This window comes from Mesocricetus auratus, unplaced genomic scaffold (genome assembly GCF_017639785.1).
Source record: "Mesocricetus auratus isolate SY011 unplaced genomic scaffold, BCM_Maur_2.0 Super-Scaffold_100007, whole genome shotgun sequence".
Taxonomy (NCBI): Eukaryota; Metazoa; Chordata; class Mammalia; order Rodentia; family Cricetidae; genus Mesocricetus; species Mesocricetus auratus.
The window spans coordinates 94,887,118-94,904,049 of NW_024429191.1; the positions used below are offsets into that span (position 1 = coordinate 94,887,118).

General features: G+C 54.6%; 1 protein-coding gene across 2 annotated transcripts in view; it reads left to right on the forward strand.

Moving 5' to 3' along the window:
• Pgs1 (phosphatidylglycerophosphate synthase 1) overlaps positions 1–16,932 on the forward strand; it is a 38,451-nt gene that overhangs the window by 18,248 nt on the left and 3,271 nt on the right. For both annotated transcript variants that reach the window (XM_040750128.1, XM_040750127.1), the window contains exons 7-9: positions 1,872–2,393; positions 12,008–12,156; positions 16,582–16,707. In XM_040750128.1, the coding sequence (XP_040606062.1) occupies positions 1,872–2,393; positions 12,008–12,156; positions 16,582–16,701 (791 nt within the window). In that variant the 3' untranslated portion in view covers positions 16,702–16,707. The remainder of the gene's footprint in view (positions 1–1,871; positions 2,394–12,007; positions 12,157–16,581; positions 16,708–16,932) is intronic.

Genomic DNA, 16,932 nt, shown 5'->3' on the forward strand with positions numbered 1-16,932 from the left:
CATATACACAGAAGGACTTCCCCCATTGGTTTCCAAAGCCAGAGAAATGTGATTGACTGGCTCTTACTTGCTTACCTGCCCTGTGAGCAAGAGCCAGCTTACCTGGGAAGGTGGAGTTTGGATCAGGTCCTGTACCTTGATCAGGTGGCTCAGGAGACTGCCTTCCCTTTCTTACGGGAAGCAGCCTGCCTAGTGACCACCCTCCCACCTCGGCCTCTTCCCCAAATCTGTCATAGCAGCCCCGTCAAGGTCTGTGGCCTCCTCCCTGGAAAGTGGCATGGGAGAGCCAAGTTCTGCTGTAGGCAAGCCCTTGCGCAGCATTTCTGGGCACTTGAATTCCCGTGATTCCTGTGGCTGTGGCTTCTCCTGGCCTTACAGGACTGCTGCTGAGTGTGCAGGAGACTCCACAGCTTAGGGACAACTTAGGGAAGGGGTGAAACTTGGCCCTTGTGAGGAGAAAAGCTCCTCATGTCACGTGGTTTTCCTGATGACAGCCCTGCCTGCCGCCGGGGAGCTGTGACTGCCCAGCTAGGCTGTGGTGTGCTGATGGCCTTGTCCGCCCCAGGGACTGTTTAGTTGTTATCACTGTGCAGTGCAGTGTACCAGTTAAACATTTTGTGGAAAATGTCTTTCCCTCTATGTATCCTTGGATGAGTCTTTTGGTACTCAAGCCTAAACTATATATTATCTGGGCCTTGAAGAAATGCTTATGCCCTGAACTACTCTGCTGGGCCAGGCACAGTTAGTGGGGAATGGCTGTGTTTACGGACAGCTGAGATGTGTCATGTTTAGGACAGGGACAGAGACATTTTGCTCAGTTTTTGGCTGCTGCTCCCTCTGGCAGGATGGATTCCTGTACAGTTGGTTTCTCCACTGTTCCTGGTCAAGCCCTGAGAGGCACCCAACTGTCTGTCCCTGTTCTCGGTGCAGACTGTGCGCAAAGTGTGGGAGACCCAGCATATAGCCCTGCTCTGTGCTGGTTTCTTGTTGGCCTCCTGCTCTGGACTCTGTTGACTTATCTTCCTGACACTGCAGCGTCCCTGTGCTCTCCCCTAGACGTCAGGAGCAGTCAGTTTCCAGGCTTTCCTCCAGGGACGGCACCTGGAGAGTGACTGCAGAGTCGTGTGTCATTTGTGTCCCATCCACAGGGGAAGGTGTTCTTGCAGGCCCAGAGCCTGCCCTGAGGCTTTTGTTCGTGGTGACCGGGCTTTCCTGCCCTGTGCCGTCTGGGCTGGGCTGCATGTGCTGTCTGCCCTTTATGTGAACTTACGTCCTTTCTCTTAACTCATCTTCACGCTCTTTTTTGATTGCCTCTGGGCAGGGTCTCGTCCTCAGGTTGGCCTTGACCTTTGCCTCCCATGCTAGTGTTGTAATCAGGTGCTACCACACCTGTCCCCGGCACATCTTTTACTCAAATGATCTTTCTTGTTGAAGTATACACAGTATGCATACCAGATAGCCACCGCAGAGGTGCAACTCAGGGCCTTCCCAGAGCTACCTAACCCCCAGCTGTTATCCCCAAGGCACCAAAGTCCTGACATTTGCCACCCCATGTTCCTCTCCAAGGTTTATAGCGGAGTTACCTGTGTCATGCCCTACCACGCCTCCTCGCATGGGTCCTGTGGGCCCTGTTGACTGCTACCGTCTGCGCTCCTTGAGCTTAGTCTGTGCTCGCCCAGCACCAACAACTTGTGCCTCGGGCGGCAGAGTCTGGATGCATGGGGTTTTACATGGTCGGATGTAGTCAGGATGCCCTTGAACTCGGGAGGCCTGATCCTCCCGCCTCCGTCTCCCGAGTGCAGGGACCATAGGGGTGCACCGCCACTTGTGGCTCTCCATGTCCTTTGTGCTCTTTGTTCCGTCTGCTGTAGGTGACCGGGCTGCATACTGCAGAGCAGCTAATAAGCGGGTCATGGACGTGATCCACTCAGCCAGGACCCGACAACAGTTGCTGCACGCACAGACCTTCCACAGCGACTCTCTGCTGAGTCAGGAAGAGGCTGCAGCTGCTGGGGACCGGAGACCAGCGCCTGACACCTGGATTTACCCCCTCATCCAGATGAAGCCCTTTGAGATTCAGATAGATGAGATAGTCACCGAGACCCTGCTGACGGAAGCTGAGCGAGGAGCTAAGGTCTTCCTCACCACTGGCTACTTCAACCTGACCCAGGCCTACATGGACCTGGTGCTAGGCACTCGAGCCGAGTATCAGATCCTCCTGGCCTCCCCAGAGGTCAATGGCTTCTTTGGAGCTAAGGGAGTGGCTGGCGCCATCCCAGCTGCCTATGTGCACATTGAGCGGCAGTTCTACAGCGAAGTGTGTAGCCTGGGGCAGCAGGATCGGGTCCAGCTTCAGGAATACTGGCGCGCGGGATGGACCTTTCATGCCAAAGGTACGTGGGGGCTGGCCAGAATCCCCGCCGTGGGCTCCTCCCCACTGTTGTTCACCCAGATCTGGGGAGTTGGTGAATATATGTGGGAGAGAGCTCTGCAGTGTGCTGTCTGTCTCTACAGCAGCCCTGCAGGCACTGCCCGCGTGTCCCAGGTCCTGGAGCCGTGAGTCTGTCCTCTGTAGGGTTACTTGGACAGAATACTTCCCCTTTACTTTAGAAATGGAAACCACTTGGTGAATATTGTATTTTTTTCCTTCTGGTCTGGGGACCAACCCCAAGGTTTTTAGTTTGTTTTGTTTTGTTTTTTTGAGACAGGGTTTCTCTGTATGGTTTTGGAGGCTGTCCTGGAACTCACTCTGTAGACCAGGCTGGCCTCGAACTCACAGAGATCCACCTGCCTCTGCCTACCGAGTGCTGGGATTAAAGGTGTGCGTCACCACTGCCCGGCTACCAACGCCAAGGTTTTCACTTGTGCTGCTGACCTAAATCCAGTCCTTAGTCCTTTGGTAACTGCTGAGGAACATACATGCTCATGTACTGTGCTGAACACGCTGAGGAACATACATGCTCATGTACTGTACTTATTGAACACGCTGAGGAACATACATGCTCATGTACTGTACTTACTGAACACGCTGAGGAACATACGTGCTCATGTACTGTACTTACTGAACACGCTGAGGAACATACATGCTCGTGTACTGCACTTACTGAACACGCTGAGGAACATACGTGCTCATGTACTGTACTGAACACGCTGAGGAACATACGTGCTCATGTACTGTACTTACTGAACACGCTGAGGAACATACATGCTCGTGTACTGCACTTACTGAACACGCTGAGGAACATACGTGCTCATGTACTGCACTTACTGAACACGCTGAGGAACATACATGCTCGTGTACTGCACTTACTGAACACGCTGAGGAACATACATGCTCGTGTACTGCACTTACTGAACACGCTGAGGAACATACATGCTCATGTACTGTGCTGAACACGCTGAGGAACATACGTGCTCATGTACTGTACTTACTGAACACGCTGAGGAACATACATGCTCGTGTGCTGTACTGAAAGGAGCATGAGGAAACATGGAAGGCTTGCCGTGTCTGCGGGGCGCACATCTGCCGAGTAGAGGACTCGCTGCAGGCTGCTGATTTGTCGGGAATAGCCCAGTTTTCCTTTTGATAGATTCTCGTCCTGTTTGCCAGTCACTTGCGAAGATGGAAGCTGCATGCTCCGTGTATAGTCCTTACATAGTGGGGTCATGTGAACCGTGGCTCTTTTCCTTGTGGTTCTGAGGGGGAGGCCCTGGGCCTTGTCCCCGCTGGGCAGGTGTGCATCGCCGAGCTGTGCTGTGCTCCCAGCCGGTGCCCTGGACCATCCACGTGCAGCCCTGTGGTAGAGATGGTTATAGTCTGCACTGGGTATTTATTCATTGTGAGCCAAGGAGAGCAGCCCAGGAGAGGCAGGTCGCAGGGTACCTCTCTGAGGGCTAGATGAAACGTTGAAAACCTTGAACCTGGCAACAGTTTGCTCTGTGGCCTGTTGCTGAGGGTTCCTGCTTCAGGATGACATTACCCGAGGAGTTCACCTTACTCAGTGCACGCCCTGTATCTGCAGGGCTGTGGGCAGTATCTGGGTGTGCTGGGTTCTTGTGGCTTCTCCAGGTAGCCTGGAGGGCTGCTGTGCCTGGCCTCACCACCAGGTCATCTTTGACTCCTCAGGGGGAACCTTTCATTCTCCGATCTGGCGCTTTCAGTGGGGATACTCGTTTTTGTTTTTGTTGTTTCTTATTTGAGATAGGGTCACTGTGTATCCCTGGCTGGTTTGAGATAGAGTCTCTGTGTCGCCCTGGCTGGTTTGTAGCTCTTTACATAGACCAGGCGATGCTGGGAATCAACACTCCACCTGCCTCTGCCTCCTGAGTACTGGAATTGAAGGCGGCAGGCACTTCCATGCCTGCCTAGTGAGGTATAGTGTAGGGATGTTTTAAGAAAGAGTGATCTGGGAAGTGGTGGCACACTTCTTTAATTCCAGAACTCAGGAGGTAGAGACAGGTGGATCTCTGTGAGTTCAAAGCCAGCCTGGTTTACAGAGCAAGTGCCAGGATAGGCTCCAAAGCTACACAGAGAAACCCTGACTTGAAAAAAACCAAAAAAAGAAAAAGAAAAGAAAAAAGGAAAAGAAAGAAGTGCCTTGCTGTCCTCCAGCTGAATTCCGTTATCTATATTGTTATTTTTTAAAAACATTTATTTGAGCTGTGTAGTGGTTGTATACACCTTTAATTTTAGTACTCAGGAGGTAGAGGCAGGCAGATCTATGAGTTCGAGGCTAGCCTGGTCTCACAGAATGAGTTCCAGACAGCCAGGGCTACACAGAGATACCCTGTGTTAAAAAACAACAACAACAAAGAAGCCCACCGCATTTGTGTGTGTGTGTGTGTGTGTGTGTGTGTGTGTGTGTGTGTGTGTGTGTGTGGTATGCACATGCTGTGGCCTGCTTATACAGGTTAGAAGACAACCTGGGAGGGAGGTCTCTCCTACCAAGTGGATTCCATCAATCACAATCAGGTTTTCAGGCTTGGTGGCAGGCCTCTTTACCTGCTGACCCATCTATCTCACCGTGCTTTGTTTCGTTTTGTTTGTGTTTTGTGATGCCGAGATGAGTTCCTGTGCCTCGTGCCTGTGTCAGAACAGATACTCTACCCTGTCTGAGCTTCACCTCAGCCCCAAACAGGACATTGTACCCCAAAGACTGGCTCCTCACCCTAGGATCTGCTCAGCGGGGGCAGTGAGGTGGCTGGTGTGTGCCGCTGAGCCCGCGTGTACACGGGAGCCCTCATTCCTGCCCCGGCAGGCAGCGCTGTTTGTGTGGGAGGGAAGCTCATGTGGGCTAAGTGAAGCTTGTGGTCAGGTGTCTCTGGCAGGTAGAGCTGGCCGTAGGAGAGTATGGAAGTCTTTTCAGGTTGGCCCAGTTCCCTCTGGGATGACAGCAGAGTCCAAGGGTGGAGACACAGGGAGAGCTGCCAGAGCTGGAGACACTCAGTAACTCCAGGCCCCTGCACAGCCAGAGGCAGGCCAGACAGCACGCTCCTCAGACAGTAGCCTCAGGCCTCGCCCAGCCTTGCAGCTGGAGAGACTCTAGTCTCGGGTCCCACTCTCCTGCGGGTGTCCCCAAGCCTCCTTGATAAGCTTTCGTGTGTGGTGACTCCCCAGTTACACCCAACTGGCTTTTCCTGTGTGTTTCGCCTCGCCTTTTCCCGGACTGTGTGCTCTTTCCCCGGCTCCCTCCCGCCCTCCCGCCTGACCTGATGCAGGTGGGGCCCTGCCATCTGTGGAGGGGGGCAGGGAGAGCCTTATATCTGGACCCTAGAATTGTGTGTGTATGTGTGTGTGTGCGCGCGCGCGTGCGTGCGCACGCGTGTGAATGTGCTCGTGTTTGTGCATGTAAAACGGGAAGGAGAAGGAGATGCTGGCGCTAAAAGCTTGGTTCTGAAATAGGGTCTTACGTGGCCTGAGCTCCTTGTTGTGTAACTGAGGGTGACCTTGAACTTTGGCCCTCCTGAGTGTTGGGATTACAACCAGCTTGAGGCAGTTTCTTCTGAGGAGGGGCCTGCCAGGAACCAGAGGTGAAAGGCAGCCCTCTTCCCTGCTTAGTGGCTGGGGTCTGTGGTGGTCGTAGCTTTTCTGGCACACCTGAAGACAGCTCCAGTGGCCTCATCAGCATGGGATGAATAAGCAGTCCATGCTGGATACAGGACGTGGGCCTGTTTGTTTGTGTCTATTTTGGGCTTCTGGAAAACTCTTGCTGATTACCATGTAGTTGGTAAAAGGGTTCTCTTGGGCTATAGACTTGGGCTGATCTCAACTATTCCTGCTCCCAGAGTGCTTCAGAGGAAGGACAGCCTGAGAAGCTAAGACACCGCTTTCTAGATCCATCTGGGTCCATGTGCCTCAAGAGATACCACTTAGCAGCATAGCTTTCCCCAGGGATCAGGCACAGCATGCGAGGAGGACCCTGTTGGACAAGCTAGTGGCCCTGTGACTTGCTGCTGCCACCAGAGTGAGGGGTCCATGTTCCAAGCGTGAAGGTGAGAGGCTTGGGTAGGAGCTCAGTCCTAGTGCTTGCCTATGTCCATATGCGCCAGCGCCTCCCTCAGCTCTGGAGAGCCTCCCCGCCCAGCTGGAAGATGGTTTCTACTGAATGTATCCTGCTCTCCCGCCATCAGGAAGCTAAACGCTTGTGAACTCCTAGATGCGCTGTCCTAAGTTGTCTATATGCAGGTTTGTTGCTGGACCTGTAGCCTTGAAGGGCAGCCCTGCCCTTGACTGGAGAGAGTCCTTGGGAGCAGGCAGTGGGCACAGGCTGTGCTTTAGACTGGTGGTTTGCCGGTCTCTGTGGCTTGGCCTGTAGGTGTAGCGGGAAGGGTTCTAGGGGCCGGGGTAGAGTCTGTTGGAGTGTGGGAAGGGGGTTAGGGCACAGTTGTTAGCCCAGTGAAGTCTGCTGAGCTCCAGCATGCTTGCCTTGGTGCCAGAGGAACAGTGTGTGAGGCGCGAGTGTGGTGATCTCTGTCTCAGCTCTGTCCTGCGGTGTGAAGCCTGTGATGTTGTTGAGGCCATCATTTTGACTTCTTGCCCTGAGCAAGACACGTGTCAGCCTTGTCCCTGCTCTGTCCCAAGAGCCGATCCTTGTCAGGCAGGGGCCACACCCTTGTTCACTCTGCCCTAAGACGCCCTCGCCCATCTGTTTGCCAGCCACGGGCTCAGCGGGGCACGTCTGGGGGATCAGAAAGGGCTGTGCATAAGGACTTGTTTCTTTTGGATGAAGTGCTCTAAGTGAACAGAACCCTCTGTGTGGTCAAGGATCTTTGGATTAAGAGACTTTTGACTGCGCAGATGGAGTCTGTTAATGACTGACAGGATGCCATTATTTTTATTGTCTTCCCGACAGGCTGGTTGGCATATTGCCTGAAGGTGAGCAGATGAGGCAGCCTCACCCTGTTCACCTGGGCTCCATGTGGCGTGGCTGTCACTTCAGGGTAGTGGGCGCTGTGTGGTGCACACGGCCATCTCAGGCCTGCGACCTCAGGAGTATCTCTATCCCTCTGACTCCAGAGTAACTGGTGTCCCCTTGGGAGAGCCGGGCTGTGATGCTTCTGTCTCCTGGTTTCTGCAGGGGTCTGACACTCCGGAGGGTCTCGAAGAAGATGGTGGGGCTGTGGGAGGAAGTTGACCTTTCTGGAGTAGTCCTCAGAGAAGACCCTGGCCTACATGTGCAGAGAGCGTCTGGTGTCCTTTAGTGCCTTGCCTGCATGATGTATGTTTGCCCCCAGAGGTCAGAACTGGAATTGCAGCTGTGAGCCACTGTGTGGATCCTGGGATCCAAACCCAAGTCTTCTCCTCTGAGCCATCTCTCCAGCCCAAGCCCCTGCCTTTCTTTAAACGTTTCCTCTAACCTACGTAGTTGGAGGCTGTCACCACTCTCTAGTAACCTGGCATCCATCTGCCTTGCATGCATCATGGAAAGCACTGGGCATGCTCACTGGGTTCATGGCGCCTGCTCTCCCGGGCTTCTGTCTGACAGGAAGCACATAGCAGAGGGACCTGTGCAGATTGTGGCAGGCAGAAGCCCTAAGCAGACAGATCAAGTCAGGGAGGCCTCTCTGTGCTGATGCCCGAGTGTAGGGCACATCATGCCTTTCCAGGGCATATGGGACAGAGAAGCCGCCAGGCTTCTGCTTGTATGGCCGAATGCAGTGGGAGTGTGATCTGTGCCCGGGCACAGAGTGACCAGGGCCCGTGGGAAAGTGCTGGAGCCTCTGCTGTGTAAGGCGCAGGGTGCCCAGAAAGAGACAAATCTGTGGTCTCGTCTTGTTGTTTTCACACTGGGTCTCATTCTGTAGCCGAGACTGGCCTTGAACTCATGAGAACCCTTCCCTAGCCTTCCATGCTAGGACTGCAGGTGTGAGCCTTGTCTCCTCTCAGGAAGGTGGCTTCTTTCTTAGAGACCAGAGTCAGGAGACAGCAGGGCACTTGGTCTCTGAGTCCAGGCCACCCTCCAGTGTCCCAGGCCTGGCAGTGGCTGCAGTGACCCCCTGTTCTGTGCTATCGCTGGCACTTAGGGCTACTGGGTCTCCCTTGGCCGCAAACCATCCTATCCCTAATCCACTCCCCAAGCACTTTTTCCTTCCCCAAGCTGCTGGTTCCTGGAATCATGCAGCTGTTGGGCACAAAGTTCAGGCTCTGGGATGAGGAATTGGGGTTTGATGGCCAGTTTATAGCCCTGTGCTGGAAATGGACCTCCCCCCCCCCACAGAATCTCCCCCGTGTGTGCCGTGGAGGTGCATCTGAGGGAGTCTGTGGGCACAGCTGGGGTCCAGTCCTGGGAGGGGGAGGGGGAGGAGTCCCCAGGCCACCGGCCAGTGGTCAAGGCTCTTGACTTGGAGTCTGAAGGGGACCCTCGCAGGCTGCCCCACGGGCTTCTGTGGTCTCGCTTTCCTTTGGGTTACCAGCTCACAAGTGAAGACACAGAGACTCATTAGTGAGTAGCTTGGGCTTTTTTCCCTAACTAGCTCTTACAACTTCTGTCCATATGTCCGGTGTGTTCCATTGTCATCTCCCGCGTGCGTCGATTACCTCCTCCTCTCTTTGTCCTGTCTCTCTCCTGCCTGGTTGTTGGCTGTTCAGATTATTACACCACTCACAGCAACATGTCCTCACGGTGCACAGCCCCTCCTCGGCAGGCTCCCCTGGGACTCAGCCCCAGTGACCACTGCCGTGACATAGGCAATGTCTCTCGGCAGTGCTTCATCTGTCTCTTTGGGTTTAACAAAGGGTGTGTGTGTGTGTGTGTGTGTGTGTGTGTGTGTGTGTGTGTAGGAAAAGTGGAGGGGCAGGCATTGTCTTGTTGTACAGCCTATGCTGTCCTTGAACTCTTGATGTAGTGAGTGAGGGTTCCTATGGTCCCCATTTTACTGGGGTTGTAGGTCTGGCCCTGGCTAGCCTGGGACTTGAGTCTGTAGCTCAGAGTGATGCCGGACATGGGTTACAGGTGTGCTCCACTATACCCTGCTGCTTATCAACTGGTTTTTGAGACAGGCTTTTTGTGTCTCAGGCTGGCCTGCGACTTGATCTTCAGGCTTTGGCAAGGTGACTCAGGCAGAGACGCCGTGCAAGCTTGATGGCCTGAGTTCTATCCTCAGAGCCACATAAGGTGAAGAGAGGGGACAAATTCCATAAAGTTGTTCTCTGACCTCCATGCCTGGGCTCTGGCATGTGCCCCCCCATCTCACACGATATTGTAGCCAGGATGACTTTGGTGTTCTGATCTTTCTGTCTCTGCCTCCCGAGTGCTGGACTTGCGCCGTATGCTGAGGTCAAACACAGAGCTCCCTTATGCACACTAGGCCAGCATCTCCAGCCCTGACTTCATTTTCATTTTGATGAGGAACAACACAGGGGCACTAGAGAGGGCATTCTCAGGCCTCAGGCCACAAGGGTCTCTGGGCTCTGAGTCCAGGTCACAGGTTACTGTGTTTGTACCAGTGATCCAGTGACAGTGACATGTTTTGTGGTGAGTACCAACCTCAGTGGCCTCCTGTCTCTAGCTGTCCCTGGTACTCAGTGCTACATAATTTGTCTAGGAATAGCCCTGCCCCAGCCCACGCCCCAAACACCTTTTCCTTCCCAGACTGCAGTCTTGCTGGTTCCTGGAATGGTGGAGACATTCGTGCTAAAGGTCAGGCTCTGGGGAGAGGACCTGGGGCCTGACAGGGTTAGAAATATCTGTGCAGAGCTCCCACCTGAGCCGGCGGTGGTGCGCACGCCTTTGACCCCAGCACTCAGGAGGCAGAGGCAGGTGGATCCCTGTGAGTTCGAGGCCAGCCTGGTCTACAGAGGGAGTTCCAGGACAGCCTCCAAAACAATACAGAGAAACCCTGTCTCGGACCCCCCCCCCAAAAAAAAGAGGGCCCACCTGAAAGTCAGCCTAGGAGCTGGGGCTTGGGGGCAGTAGCCCGAAGGTCACTCTGGGTTTCTGGGGAGGCAGTGTAGGGAGCAACAGTCACACCTCCCCCACAGGGTCATAGTGCCTCAGGGTTTGGTGCTTAGGGAGTAGGTGCTACGAGAGAATCTTACTCTTTATGAATGGGAATCAGCTGGCCTTATGAGGTGACTTGGAGCATGATCAGGAGTGAGGTTTTGGCAAGTTGTCAGGACAGAGCCAGGGTGGGAGCAGTAGCGCTGGGCCCCACAGGGCTGTGGCAGGGCCCTCAGTCTTGTCTTCTGGGGAAGCTGAAGTGGACCAAAGGGTGTGAAAAACCAGAGGTGTGGGAGAGCAGGCCTGGCCTGGATGGCTCCTGGGTAGGGTGAGCCCTCCGGAGCAGAGCTGTCAGCATGGGGGTGGGGAGGGACACCTGCCTCCTCTGTGGCTTGTGACCTGCCTGTCTGCGTAGTAGAGACCTGCTGTAGAGCAGGCAGGTGGCTTTGATGTGGGCTGCAGCCAGGGCAGGGCACCGGTCACAGCAGTAAGCGTAGCTTTTCTTTGTCAGCTCTTACCCAAGGCGTTCTTGGAAACCGCTCTGCGTGGGCATTAGGAAACTATGCTCTGGTGCGGCAGTGTGTGTTACATGTAGGCTGGGCGCCCATGATGCTCATCATGTCTGTGGGCGAGGGTCCTGCTGATGGACGGAGGGAGGGGCTGGTAGGAGGCCACAGGAAGCTGGCCTAATGCAGGCCTGTGGAGGCCTGTGAGTGCCTGGTCCCCCTGGAGCCGACTGGGTTTCCCCAGATAGGCTTTGGGCTAGTATGGGGACCGGTAGAGACCAGGCTAGCCCTGGGGAGGACTCAGGACTCTTGTCTGTGGCTGGGCCGTGAAACTCTGGACCTTGAGAGAATGAAAGGGTGCAGGATGGGTCCTGCCATGGACACACCTAGTGGCACTTAAGATTCTGCTAGAAGCCATGACCTTCCGTACAGAAGTGTTCCCAATGTGTAGTGTGGCCTTGCAGCCTTGTGGCACAGTGCCCTGTGGTGTCCACTTATGCAGCGCTTCTCTATGGGACACAGGTGGTAATTAGAGGGTGGATAGCCTGCTGGGTGTCCTGAGGCCTGAATGTAGGCAGACCTGCTCCTACCAAATGCCTTGCACCACAGTGACAGCCACCTCTGCTGGTTAGATAGGCAGAGCCCACCCGCCTGTTCATTCAGGGCTCCCAGGAGGGATGGCAGGCTCTGGCCAGCAGCAGGCCGTGGGAAGACTTGGGACTAGTGGCCTCCCTGGAGAGAGAGGCCCAGGGAGCAGTTAGGGGCAGGGTTGTCAGAGAAGACCTCAGGGAAAGCATTGATTGTCCAAGCTCCCTTGAAGGAGCCAGCAGCACCCTGCTAGGGACGGGAGCCACAGCAGACATCGCAGAGAGCAGAGTGGCCTTGCACTCTGCAGTCTGGAGCACCTGGTGGGCGTAGGCAGGCGGGCGAACCTGGTGCAGCGGCTCCCTGGTGCTCGCCCACCCCTGTCGGCTGCTTTCCTCCTATATTTGAGACAGTGTGTGGGAAAGACCTGGCAGATGCTGAGCTCACTTCCTGTCTGCACGTTTCCTTTTCCTGCAGGCCTCTGGCTGTACCTGGCAGGGAGCAGCCTGCCCTGCCTCACGCTGATTGGCTCTCCTAATTTTGGGTACAGGTCAGTTCACCGGGACCTGGAAGCCCAGATTGCCATCGTGACGGAGAGCCGAGCCCTGCAGCAGCAGCTCCATCAGGTGTGTTGAAGTGGCAGGGTTCTTGGGTACGTGGAGCAGGGTACCGAGGGCGGGCGCCGTGTCGTCCTCACAGGCATCTCCTGCTTTTGTCAGTGTAGACAGTGAGTGAGAGTCAGCAGAGATAGAGACCCTGGGTCCCTGAGTCTAAGAGGAACCTTGGCAGGCCAGGCAGGCCCTGGTCGGTCACACTGTCAGGATAGGTTTGTATCCCGCCCCGGGACCTTTCCCTCTTTCCGTGCCAGAAGAGACTACTGTTTCCTCACTGGGACATGGCTATTGCAGAATGGAGTCCATCCTTCTCTAAAGTGAGGGTAAATCTCAGGGTCAGCCATGGCTTTGACCCTCCCTGTGGAGCAGACAACAGAAAGCTGGGAATTCATGCCTGGTCCCCTGTGAATCCTCCTGCAGCAGGCTCTGACTTCAGAGCCCATGTTCTGTTTTTGGAAGCTTGTGCCCTTTGCAGGAGCCCCTGTGTGGGTTGGACCAGATTTCTACTGAGTTCCTGGGATGCAGGGCCCTGGCTCCTAGTCAGACACCAGGACCACCACCCATTGGGTTTTTTTGTTTTGTTTTGTTTTGTTTTTTAAGCCTACAGCACCTGGTATTCCCAGGCAGTCTCCCATCTAAGTACTAACCAGGCCGGATCCTGCTTAGCTTCCGCGATCAGACGAGATTATTTGATTGGTTTTTAACTGTATATATTACAGTGCGTGTGTGCCATGACACCTGTGTGAAGGTTAGAGGTCAACTTATTGACGTGGGTTTCCAGATCGGGCTTGGGTGGTCCCGGGCATGTGGGACCACCTCTCTGTGTGCCCTGACATTTAGACCCCAGTGGTGGGGTCACTGCTCCTGAGCTCTCAGAGCCCTTGATGGGTGAGGAAGTAGACGTTGCTTTGTTCTTTGGACTTGCTACTGTGTCTGGGAATCTTGTCACTGAGGCCAGGTGCCAGTAAGGGCTTTGTGACTGGGCAAGAGGAAGTGACAGTAACCATGCCCTGTGGCCAGTGGGGTGACTGTGTGTGCTAGCAGATTTCCTTCTGAAGAAAGGCTTATGGCAATGACCGAGGAAGCTCTTGAGCTGAGGGCTTCCCATAACAGGCCAGGCTGTGGGGAGAGGAGCCTGTGGCTCCACCAGGGGCTCTGCTGGACTGTTCACACTGGTTCAGGGAGCTGTGCGCACAGAAGCTCCATGGAGAGAGCTGTTGGTGATTCTGGCCCAGGCAAGGACGAGTTCCGGGAGGTTTGGATGAGCCTGTGCCCTGGATCCTAGTGTTAACAAGACCCCACTTCCTGAGATGGGGAGCTAAACCCACATCCTGGACCTTGAGAAAGGCCTGGCTGGTTGTGGTCTGCGTCGATTTCTCAAATGACATACTTGGGATAGTTTCTTCCCAAACCTACCTCCAGGGGCTTTTGATGGAGGGAAGGTGGCGACACATGCACATTGATTCAGGGTCTATGAAGTGTAGACGTGTGTTTCTAGATGATTCCATTTACTTCGGCATACTTCAAGGCCTGCAGCTGGCCTCCTGCCCCTTGAGTGTCTGACCGCGCCAGGTGGAGCTGCTGATGCCCAGCCCCCGGCTTATAGCCCTGCAGTCTGTGGTCCCCGCACTCAGAAGGCAAGGCCTGCTGGAGTTCTCTTGGGACCTAGGGAAGGCCCGTCTATATCGATAGAGCCTTGAAAATGGAAGGTGTTTTTATCAGAACCGAGTCCCTCCCCCGTAGTTAAACAATAAAACCAGACAGCTGCCTGACTGTGTTCAGAGGACACAGCTTTGCACTCTGACCTAAGAAAGACTCCCTGCACAGCACTGTGACCCACCAACCTTCTCCATCCCCGTCAGTGGCGTCTGTGAGGACACTGAAGCACTTCTGGTAATTTAATAAGGTCTTGGCTGGGTGTTTACTAACGAGCAGAGCTGGGCCTGGGTCTGTGGAGACTTCTGTAAGCCAGACCCCCTCCCCCAGACCAGAGCTGGCTCCTCCACAGGCACAGCCCATAGAAGCTTTGGTGTTCATGACATGTGTGACTGTCATGATGGGGGAGCCAGCTGTGGGGACACAGTTTGACAGTTTGTGTGGACAATGGCTTTAGGGTACTGCCTTGATGATGAAGTCACAGTGTGGCTGGTGCAGGAGAGTGAACTGGGCAGCCCTGGGTCTCCACCTCTGTCGCACAGCCTCGGTCGGACACTTGTGTGGTGTCTCGGGTGAGGCGTTGTCTCGTTCTCTGTCGGTTGGAGGAACTGCTGAGGAACATGCCCCTTCCTGTGGGTGATCTGGCTGGCCCTGTGAGGCTCTGCCAGGGCTCCTGTGTGGTGGTTACCATGCTGTGACTCTTGACGTGGGTGCAGGTGTGGCTCCAGCTGAGCAGGGACATGAGGGCAGAAGAGAACAGCATTTGTAGAGTAGCCACAGCCTAACATGATTGAAGGCCAGCACACATGTCTTCCTGTGTGAGTGAGCACATGGGTACATGCCACATGAATGCAGAGGTCCTGTGAAGGAATCCGTTCTCTCCTACTACACAGGCTGTCAGGCTTGGGGGCAGTCACTGCCTTTACCAGCAGCTGTCCTCATGTGTGTTTTAGAACTTGGGGGTTTGTTTTCGTTTTTTGAGATGTTTTCTCTGTGCAGCCGTGGCTGTCCTGAAACTTGCTCTGTAGACCAGGCTGGCCTCAAACTCACTGAGATCCACCTGCCTCTGCCTCCCGAGTGCTGGGGTTAAAGGTGTGCGCCACCACCGCCCAGCTAGAACTTGGTTTTAAAGGTGGAAGTTTAAACATGGTTTGCAACAGAAGAAAGCGTCTTCATCGGACTCATTGGAATTATTCTGTCTTTGTTCTGGGAGCCTATGGGGGCCTGACTCTCAACCTGCCTTCCTTGTATATACCAAGTCCAAGGAGCCCACCACTGCATGACAAATAGTTAAGAATTGCTCAGGCTGTGTCTTGTATTCCCTGCATCACAAGGATATATTACATCTTATATTTACAACTGTATTAGATTTAAATAACCCAGAGTTGAAACAGGCCCGGACAGCAGAGTGTGTGTTGCTGCTTTTGTAGAGGACCCAGGTTTGTGTACCAGCCAGCACCCACATCAGGAGACTCACAGCTGCCTGGAACTTCAGCTCTAGGGAATTGGATGCCCTCTTCCGGCATCTGTGGGCACTGCATATATGTGCTCATCTATGTGCAGACACATACATAAAAAAGTGAGAGGCAGACCAGGAGGCTTAGGCCTGTGATCACAGCAACTCCAGAAGCTGACACAATGGATGGCAAATGCAGTCAGCCGGGTAACTTAGTGAGATCTGTCTTAGAGTTTGAAAACACAGAAGCAGAAACGTGGGGCGATGAGCTGTAGCTAGAGGTTCAGGGCTCTCACTGCTGTGTGCTGGGCTCTAGAGGTTCAGGGCTCTCTCACTGCTGTGTGCTGGGCCCTAGAGGTTCAGGGCTCTCACTGCTGTGTGCTGGGCCCTAGAGGTTCAGGGCTCTCTCACTGCTGTGTGCTGGGCCCTAGAGGTTCAGGGCTCTCTCACTGCTGTGTGCTGGGCTCTAGAGGTTCAGGGCTCTCTCACTGCTGTGTGCTGGGCCCTAGAGGTTCAGGGCTCTCACTGCTGTGTGCTGGGCTCTAGAGGTTCAGGGCTCTCACTGCTGTGCGCTGGGCTCTAGGCCCAGTTGCCAGCACTGTAAAAAACAAACAAACAAAGATGCGAGCAGACCTACAGAGGATGTACATGCCACCATTTGATTAAGGGTCTTGAGCACCTGTGGGGTTTGGTGTCTGTGGTGGCCATGGACTCTGAGGGACCAGCTGCATGCTGAATGCCTCCTGTCCAGGTTCTGTCGCTTTCCTCTGTGACGTCAGCCTGACATGACTGTGTCATCTGGTTAATTGATAGTGACTGTTGGATGTTTAGGTGGTTTCCAGCCTTTCCCCATTGTGAATGAGTGTGTGGCTGGCTGCAGGGTGCTTTCTGAGGGTAGACTCTGCTGAATGTCTCTTTCCAGTGTTGGCGGACACTGACAGCACAGTGCGGCCTGCAGTCGGATAGACAGGAAGCCGCCTTGGTTAAGAGGCACTTTTTCTGTGTTGGAGATGGAGCTCCGGGCCTGTGCCCGTGCTGGGCAATACTGTCCCTCATTGGAAATCACCCCAGTCCCATTTATCACTTTAACTTATCCTAAGCCGTTTTGTGAGGGGTAAACTTCTGAAATAGTTTCCCCACCAGCTGGGATTTCTCCAGCCAGACCCACAGCGTGTAGAGATGGCGCCCTTGGCCAATCCTCAGGAAGCTGTGTGGGTGGCATCCTTGACCCGCCTTGCTCGAGGGCGTCGTGTTGTGCCAGGTGGTGCTCTGAGGAGTCACAGGCTGACCCACACCTAGTGCCTGACTGTCTCTCTCTTCCTTAGGAGCAAGAGCAGCTCTACTTGCGATCGGGCGTGGTGACCTCTGCGACCTTTGAGCAGCCAGGTCGGCAGGTGAAGCTGTGGGTGAAGATGGTGACCCCGCTGATCAAGAACTTCTTCTGAGGACAGGCAGGTGCTGGGAACTCAGAGTAGGCCAGGCCTTCCAAAGGCTGGAGCTCCAAGGACCTTGAGGGGACCCTGGGGCCTGGTCTGTCCTCTGCTTTCTTCGTTTGCCATAGAGCAGTGTGTGCTGGTGGACCGCGCTTTTAAAGCTGGACTGCTTCCCTCCGCTCAGCTGCTGCCGCCCCAGGCTAAGGCCACCTGTGGTGGGCCAGCGGCCTCTGTCCCCCCCTT